The sequence below is a fragment of the Merops nubicus genome, unplaced genomic scaffold, assembly GCF_000691845.1.
Source record: "Merops nubicus isolate BGI_N331 unplaced genomic scaffold, ASM69184v1 scaffold22782, whole genome shotgun sequence".
Taxonomy (NCBI): domain Eukaryota; kingdom Metazoa; phylum Chordata; class Aves; order Coraciiformes; family Meropidae; genus Merops; species Merops nubicus.
Window position 1 is genome coordinate 11075 of NW_008595948.1, and position 9366 is coordinate 20440.

At 39.3% G+C, this 9366-nt stretch overlaps 1 protein-coding gene across 1 annotated transcript in view; it reads left to right on the top strand.

The window, feature by feature from the left end:
* The window catches only part of GOLGA5 (golgin A5), a 16317-nt gene extending 10379 nt beyond the window's left edge, over positions 1–5938 (top strand). The window contains exons 9-12 of the mRNA XM_008936250.1: positions 723–948; positions 2138–2243; positions 3940–4003; positions 5667–5938. Of these exons, the coding sequence (XP_008934498.1) occupies positions 723–948; positions 2138–2243; positions 3940–4003; positions 5667–5747 (477 nt within the window). The 3' untranslated portion in view covers positions 5748–5938. The remainder of the gene's footprint in view (positions 1–722; positions 949–2137; positions 2244–3939; positions 4004–5666) is intronic.
* The last annotated feature ends 3428 nt before the right edge of the window (positions 5939–9366 follow it).

Genomic DNA, 9366 nt, shown 5'->3' on the forward strand with positions numbered 1-9366 from the left:
AGGCCACATCTTTGTGGTGTATGGTACTACAGGTGACAGGGATCCAAGACTAGCGAATAGACGAGCTGTTGCACGTATGGCTAATCTGGTGATTCCCATTTGCTTTAACTATTTTCTGCAAATTGAATGACATGATCCATGTCTTCATTCGCTGTCTTTGCATTTCCTGTTTGCTAGTACGATCGTGTTTTCTGCCTCAGTGCCCCTCAATTCTTCTGCAACATATCCTGTGTTTTCACCACTTTCATTCAAGCTTTCATGTGGAATGGCATCAGATTCTTCCCATTTGTACTGAGATTTTCTTTCCTGACTTGAAAACTTTTTATGTACTCATTTTGTGAAGTTGCAAGTGTAAAAGCCAAACTGGAATATTGTGCTATTGTCACACCTACCATTTAAGCTCAGCTTTGAGGCATAGCATTGATTTTTGTGATCAAACTTATGATTATACTGAAATGTTGATGTGGTTAGAGGTGTAAAACAGAAATATAGTTTTACATAGAGCTTATTCTGCCATGTAAAGTCTTGTTTTAGCAACTGTCAAAATTTTCTTCTGTATTATGCTCTTTGGTGATCATTTTCATGGTACTATCACATAGCCTTTCTGCAAAGGGGTAACTTATTTCTTGGATGGCTTAGATTTTTGAGAGTTTTGTAATATGTCAGTTGGTCAGTCTTTGAACTTCTGACTTTTTTTTTTTCCTTTGCTTTTTTTTTTTTAGCTCACAAACAAGGCTCTAAGTAGTAGTAGTCAGACAGAATTAGAAAATCGGCTTCATCAGCTGACAGAAACACTAATTCAGAAGCAGACCATGTTAGAGAGCCTCAGCACAGAGAAAAACTCCCTTGTCTATCAACTGGAACGACTTGAGCAACAGCTGAAGGCCATCCAAGGCACTAGTACAAATGGACCTTCCATTAATATGGCAGGCATTGATGGTGCTGAAGGTAAATAAGGAAACATAATACTCAAAACTCTGTCCTTTCTGCAGTTCAAGTTTTTATATTTCCTAATACCTTTCCTTGAAAGTCTGTCTTCATAAGGAAAAAAAAAAAATGCTGAAAATATTCATCCGATGCCAGAGACCTTGTCAACAGCAGGCAGATTTCATCTTTCATTCTCAATACTACGGCACTATTGGGACAATCATATTTACAGATCCTGTCACAGGTGCAAAAATGAATCTCTCTTTTGGGGTTTAAACTGAATGGCAATAGTAGAACATAAGCCTTGCCTTGTAAAAAGGATTTGGGAGGTGAGCAAGAATGGGATACTTCATTTTGAGAGTTGCTCAGAGTTCTGGTTGAAATCAATTTCCTCCTAGCTTTCTGTTGTTCTTGAAAAGCAGCTTAAGATATGGTGGCTCTGCTGAGGTTGGTTTGTCTGTACTGTGTAGCGATCATCCTGTATCTCTAGGAGAACCTCAGCAGTTGATTTGAGATGGGTTTGAGACATTACTTTTCAGAGTCAAAGTTTATAATTCTGTATATATGGTAAGTAACTTAAAAAGCAATGAACAGTTCCTGAGAAGTGTAAAATTGCAGTCTGGGCTTTTGTTTCTCTGCTTATAAAAGACCTTTAAAAAAATAAGACAGGAAGACTAGCAGCTTTGAAATACATTTCCTTTTGGCTTGTTTTTAAGTAACTTCAGTAAGTTTAGTTGCAGAAAGGTAACAGTCTCAGAATCTTTTATAAATAAAGTTGATACATAGTAAAAATGTATATTCCAAAAATTTCTATTTTGTTTACAAGTTAGTATCAGAAATGCAATCCATGTTTTACAGTATGAGAAATAAGAGCAACAGAAAAATTGTGGCAATATCAAACCCATCATTTTTTTTAACTTCATAGAATTATTATTACATGATAGAATTGAATATCAAGGTGTCTATCTAGTGAACTAACATTTAAAAAATATGCTGAAGTGAAGAAAGATTTGATGTGATTGTAAGTTTGTTGGGAGTCCTGCCCTCCAGACACGCTCCTCTGCGCCCAGCCAAATGGCACTGACAAATCAGATTAATCACTATTCTACATTATTTTTCTGTGTCTTTGTCCTACACTACCGATTTGTTTTACTTAACAGAGTAGCTGGTTTTAGACTGAAGAGGTGTTTTGCTTTTCCCCCTCCAGCAGGCGCTCGTCTGCGCAGCGTTCCCGTCCTGTTCGGCGAGGTGGAGGCGGACGAGGCGGGGATGTACGGGAGGGTCCGCAAGGCTGCCAGCACCATCGATCACTTTAGGTGGGAGTGGGGTAGGGAATACCTCTTGTAGTTGCTGGAGTCCCTTCTCAGTTTTCACCTGGCATGCCTTAGGTTTTGAATTGGTTCAGCGAAGGTAAAAGTGAAAAGTATTGAAGCTACAGTATGGTATAAATTACTGAATATTGACCTAGTCCACCTGTGCTTTCCTATGATATCAGCAACTTCAGGATTTTGCAAATTAGAGCAATTTATTTAAACATCACTCTTGTAGATTTTGATATGAGGAATCACTAAACTAGAGAAAAAAAATCCCCAAACCCTAACCTTTTTCATTTCTATCATCAACTTTTGTCACTTTTGGAGGGTTTGACTGTGTCTGTGATAAACACTGAAAGGGTGTATAACTAGAGGTGTATCATATGTATTCTTTTAGCCCAGTTTAGGCATCCCAATGATGACAAGATTCTGGGTTATGACTCGGTGCAGCTTCTTACCTTGAAAGATTATCTGTTCAAGGAATTAATAAACAATTATCCTACTGGATAAAAAGACTTGCTTTGATCTCTTTTCTGAGCAGTTATGCTAACTGTCAATATTCACGACAAAGATCTGCTCCAAAACTTCAAATAGCCACAGAAAACAAAATTAGCTAATGCTTTTTAACCCTTTGAAAGAAAGATACTTTAATAGAAAGCCTTTTGTGCTTCCATGGTGCTTTAATGTCTTTGTGAAGAGTATGAGGATTGTGTGGTTTTAGTACTAAAGTACATTTGGCAATATCATACCTCAGTGAGTGCATGGGTTTTTAACTGATATTACTGAGCACACCTCTAACGCAGTGTGCTTTGTAACACTGTAGCAGTAAACGTGTAAAACAACTGTCTTTTTCATCTAGTGAAATATAAGAATGGTAGTGATCTATCCATTTTTTCACAGGAATCCAAGGTTTTAGTTGCTTAAGTCTTTGAACGATTCATGGCTACTCTTCAAGTTACAAAAATTGACCAATATCTAGCATTTCTGTGAGTTTTCAAAAAACCTGTGCAGCTCTTGAGTTTAGCTCTTTTCCACAAATTCTGAACCTAGCATATGTAGAAGGTTTTATGGTCTGAATTCTGAATTTTCTCACTCCTTTTAATGTCTTGAGTACATGAAGTAAAATTCAAGTCAGAAACAAAGCCGCATGTATAACATGAGCTGGTGTTTGTAAGTTTGTGGTGATCAGAATGGGAGGAACAGGAGATCACTTATTGTGGCCTTCCAATATCTTAGGGGGGCCTACAAGAAAGCTGGGGAGGGACTTTTTAGGATCTCAAGTAACAACAGAACTAGAGGGAATGGGGCAAAGCTGGAAGTGGGCAGATTCAGGCTGGATGTGAGGAAGAAGTTCTTCCCCATGAGAGTGGTGAGACCCTGGAAGGGGTTGCCCAGGGAGGTGGTTGAGGCCCCATCCCTGGGGGTCTTTAAGGCCAGGCTGGATGAGGCTCTGGGCAGCCTGGTCTAGTGGGAGGTGTCCCTGCTCATGGCAGAGGGGTTGGAACTGGGTGACCCTTGTGGTTCCTTCCAACCCTGACAGATTCTGATCTGTTTTGGCAGAGGACTTTAGAGCCCTGGTGGCTTGGTAGTTGGACTTGATGATCTTGGAGATCCCTTCCAACCTAAATGATTCTATGATTCTATGATCACTGCTCTGTCCTAACTTGTGCATTTTTTCTTGTCTCTTGTGCTTGTGCAGCATTCGGCTGGGAATCTTTCTGAGGCGGTATCCCATAGCAAGAGTCTTTGTAATCATTTACATGGTGAGCTTTCTTTATAGTAAGAAGTTTAATGCAAGGTTTCTATAGCCAGTTTATATAATACTTCTTAAGGGGCAAGATGTTTGCTGTTCAGAAGGCTCCATAATTAACAACTCAGTGTGTTTTTTGTAAAGCAGACCAAATAGTACTTTAAACATTAGAGTCTTTTGGAGCCATGCTGCTTGGCAGTTTTCAGTTTTTCCCAGGTATTCTTAGTATAGCAGTCTTAAAACTACTTATGTCACTACCATTTAAAAGACTGTAAATGCAGAGTTTTAGTACTGAAGTACAGAATGGTAGTGACCTGTTGCTGACCCACAACCTATTAACCCATCACACCTGCATGTGCTGTGTGTAAGAGATGACATCTCCTTTTTTTTAATTTCAATTAAAAATTTTGATTTTTAATAGCATTTTTTAATGACCACTGAAAGTGGCTAATAATGACACTTCTCTAGTAGGTGAAAAACTAGCAAGAAAAGTTTCTCTTGCTAGACTTAAAATAGGAGAAATTGCTCATCTGTGCTGAGTGAGATTGTCAGACTTGCAATTGACAAAAATTAAATTCCTCCGTTTTCCACTGGAGGGCAGATGTCTGTCAGTTGAAGTGATCTGTGGTAAGGTTGGGGTTCAGTCTGCCCTACTTGAAAATATTCCACTGGAGCCTTTGAGTCTTTGAAATGGAAAAAAAAAAAAGTGTCGCTTGAGAAGGCACAATGATTCTTTTGAACAGTTTCCAAGAAGAGCTGTCACTAGTTCAGGATATAAAACAGACAGACATACATGAACAAGGGAAGTGACAGTTTCCCCCTGCCATTGTCTCTTCACTGTAAGGAACAGGGCTGTTTAATTCCTGACCCTTCTCTCTCTTCCTGTTCATGACTGACTTACAAGTATATGAATAAAATGCTTTGTACCAAAACACTGCAGGCTAGTACCACCTAAGCTGCTGCTGAAGTGAAACTCTTCAATGGTTGCATAGGAGCTGTATGTTGGGCAGTCAGTGGCAGTTACCCTTTTTCAGCTTGAACCTTGAGTATGATTATTATAACTTGAAATTTTTCATGTTCCTTAAGGGAAAAGAGGCTTATGTATATTCTATCAGTTACATCCCTTGTTCCAGCCCCAGCAACTTCTATTCTACCTAGATAGCATCAGCCAAATTTGAATGAGAATTAACATTCCTAAAAAGTTCATAAAAACGCCTCATATTGGTGCCTGTGGTAAGGAAAGCAGAACTCAGCTGTCTGATGCAGTCTGGTATCACCCAGTTGGCACAGGAGTAGTGACTGACCAGTTACTCGAGGCAGATCCCATAATGTGCTGGCTGGGGGCTGGACATCAGAGAGAAGAGCTGGAGTTACTGTAGCGTGAGGTCAAAGAGAAGCCAGAGGACACAAATCTGTGGGAAACCAGGCTGCTGTAATTTTGTTGGCTGTGTAAAATCTTTCATTTTCTGCAAATGGCTTCTTCAGAATCTGACTCAGGATTTCACTGTGCAAGTATGAATTCTTTCAGGAGTATCTGAATAATATGAAAAATACTGAGTCAGAATATTTCAGCAAAAGTAGGTTTTACTAGCTCTCATTGAGAGCTCTTGAATTTATGATGGCTGTTAAGTGATTTGGCAGTGCTGATAAGTTAATTCTTTCTTTTCTTTTCCCAGGCACTGCTTCATCTCTGGGTCATGATTGTTCTACGTACCTACACCCCAGAAATGCATCATGACAGTCCCAGTGGCAGATAGACTGAGACAGAACCACCATATGCTGTGCTAATGTAATTTGGACTGGCAGGCTTTAGAATAATCAGACCTGAAATATCACCAAACTTTTCCTTTTGGTTTTTAGGAAGAATGAAAACCATCATGCCTGATTCATCACTACTTTTCAAAAACCTGCATAATACTGCGTAGCTGTTTCAGTTTACCTACAGGAGTGTCGCTTCCCTGGAGGAATGAAGCTGTTAAGTGAAGCTACAGTCAGCCTTTATATTTTCTGTAGGCCTTCTGGTGGTCAGTGTAAAAGATCTGAGTTGCATCTACAGAGAAAGGAAAGGATTTCTGAAATTGCAGATATAAGTGATGCAATCTATTTTAGATCATACTGGATGTGGGCTATGGTCAGGTAATACACTGTACTTAGCAATTTAAATAAACTTTATTCTTTCTGATTTCTTTCAGTCTACTTTTGCACTTCTGTTTTTAACTTTGTAAATAACAGGCTTTTCTGTAACATGTTAAACTGAAAAAAGGACAATGGATCAGTGCAATATCTTTTTGTAAGTAAGTTTAAAAATAAAATATTATGCATTCTTCTCAACTTTGTACTTCCAGTGCAACAGATGTATCTTCCCTACGAGCTGAATAGCAGCACTGCCTATTCAAAGGCTGATATTTCAGCTTTACTAGAGAAAGAGAGATGGTTTTGAGAAAGAATTGCAAAGTCTTTAGAAATAGTGGTGTTTCTTTTGCACTTGAAATTTAAATATTTTAACTGCATTTTCTTATACCTCTCTCATTACTGTGTGTCTTAATCAGATCCTATATTCTTTGAAATCTTTATTTTCTAGAGCTTTGGGTACTTAATTACAAATATTTCTATACAAAGCCTATCAGAACATGAAAAATTTCTCATTTCTAAATGCTTACCAAATATACTGATAAACAAACCTCATCAAATATTTATCATAAACCACATAATACCAAACCTACTGTAATAGTTCTATCAGTAGACTATGGCACTCTGTAATTATGAATTCTGAGTACATAATAATACAAGGTCACTTTCCCTAAGAAAAGTCTCATTTTCTTGTGTGGTGCTCAAAGCTGGCTCATGAAAGGTGACTAGAAGCAATTTAAGAAGATGGCTCACTTTCCATGTGACTTGAACACACAAACCATTAGGTCCTGGCAATGAAGTCTGCCATGCTAACTCCTATAGAAATGTTACAGTAGACAAGTATCACTGCTCTGATTCAGGTCTTGCTGAGAAAACTGGAATGTTTTGATGAGCTAAGTAATAAAAGAGCATTTACTGTAAGCTGTGTCCCTGCCCTTTGTTACATTTGCTGTACTTTGCCTAATTCCTGTTGCCTGTTGTCTTTTCAATTCTGATACTAAAGCCACTCTTGAACCCTGTGGAGAGCTGGGTGTTATGGAAGGGCATCAGGTAAGGTCCTTCGTGCAATCTTCTTCTATACACGTGCATTTGTCATTTAAAAAACTCCAAACTGCTGAATCTTTGGATACTCCAATATATTGTGACAGTTTTGGATGGGGAACATTCTTAGTGGTATAAACCCCTTACAGCTTTGTTGACATCACACGAACTGCACATCTGTCTTTGCTGTTTTTCTTTTTTCCTTTTTATTATTTTGTATTTCCTTTTTTTTTTTTTTAAAGATCATCACCTCTTGGAGTCCACAGACTTTTTTTTTTTTTTTCTTTTGGAACTTTCTGAAGTGCTTCTAGAACCCATTGTCATAGCTTAGTATTATCTTACCAAGTCCTTCCTGATTTTGTGCTAGGAATATTACAGGGGTAAACACTGGAAGATCCCTGCTGACTTGGGCCTTTGAGCTATGCTCTTATATTCCACTATGTCTGGGCTTCAGTAGTGTTCACTCCTGTGATGTATTGGAGTTGACAATAGTATCTTTGGTGCAGGCCACTTGAGTAGCATCAGCCTTGTGTTCTTGACCTCTTTGTTGCTGAGATGTTTCTGGTGTTACTCTTTGTCCAATAAATGATGTATAACATACTTTTCTTGTTGCAGCTTCAGTTCCCATCTTTACCATCTATTAATTTTCCTTTTTTTTTTTCTGCATACCTGTAAAAGAAGGGAACAGCTGTCGGAGTACCTGATTATATTCTGATTTTAAAAAGATGCAATGTTAATAACCAAACTGTGAATCAGTGTATTATCACTTAGTGAAAAAACTGGAAGCAGGCAGCTTATAGTCACAATTCCGTGTCAGACAAAGGGCTGGCTTTAAGTGCAGAGTAACATGGGGTGAGGAAACAACTGCTAGTGTGCCACCACAGCTTATGTAAACACCTTTAAAGCTCTCTTTAAAGCATAGAAGAGTGCAAAAAGCTTTTATTGTGTTGTTAAGCTGTTTCAAAGCTATAAATGAAAAACAAAGAACTAATCTTTTATGAACTTATAATGAACTAATTCATTTTAATAAGGTGCACATGGTGCTGTGCAAGAACACACAAGGCTGATGGAGTCTATCTGAATAGAAATGCCAAATTTGGAGGTGAAGGGTGTGATAGGCTTCCTGCCTGCAATTAGCAATGTTGGGCTCCCATGTCATCTGCATAGATTTGCAAAGTGTGCCACAGCTACAGGTCAAAGATGACATAAGGACATCATTTCGGGAAGCAGCTCCTAATGATGTCAGGAGGTTGCCTTATTGAACAGATGGCTTTGGAGCACGCAAGAAGCTTCTGTTAACCTCTATCTTACGGGCAGGAAGATATTCCAAGTGCCAAGTCTGTTCTTGAGGGACTATCTTGCTACCAGGCAGTTAAACTACCATGATTTCAGAGACCAGCATAGCAATATAGGGGTTTAAAAAATATTTTACAAATGCTGAGCCAACCTTTCTGTGCTCTGTAACCTCACGCTATAAATAAATAGTCATAATAATAACTCACAAAAAATAGACATCTTTGTCTCCCAGCTGTTATGTCTCACTGCCTTAAGACCACAATTGTGTGGCTGATGAAAAGTCCCTTTCCTGTTTCTTTCCTTCTAGGAAAAGATGAAAAATGAGGAAGAGAGGGTTGACAGGGAGCATCAGCTTATTTATTTGTATTTATTTTCCCCCTCTGTCAGTTGCAGGAAGTGCAAAACAAGCAGAAATCACACTACACTCAACACTGCCAACAAACACCTGGTGCCAGGGCAGTCACAGGGGCTGAGTGAAGATTCAGGGGTCTGTGTCCTCGAGGCCCTGATCAGGAATGTGGAATGCAGTGGAGGCTGCTTGCCCCATGCCCTCACCTAGCCCGTGGCAGTTGTCCACTCCCTTCGGGTGCGGATAAGGAAGTTTTGTGCTAATTACAATGAATAATTATCTGCCCACAGCCCCATCCCCCCACTTTACACATCAGTCACCAAAAAAAAAGGTATAAGTGTCGTCCCTTTTGGACCCAGTGTGTGGGATGAGAATTCTGCAGCAAATCCTAGGGACTGACGGACGGGTTTGTTCTCCTTGCCCCCCCCAGCAGGGACGCCTTTGGGGAAGAGTGATTTTTCCCTGGGAGATTATCATTATTGTAATTGCAGTTGCTTGTTAGAGCTCTGTGGCTCCTCTGCCGCTCGGGGGGTTTATCACAAAGACTCTGGGTTGGGGTG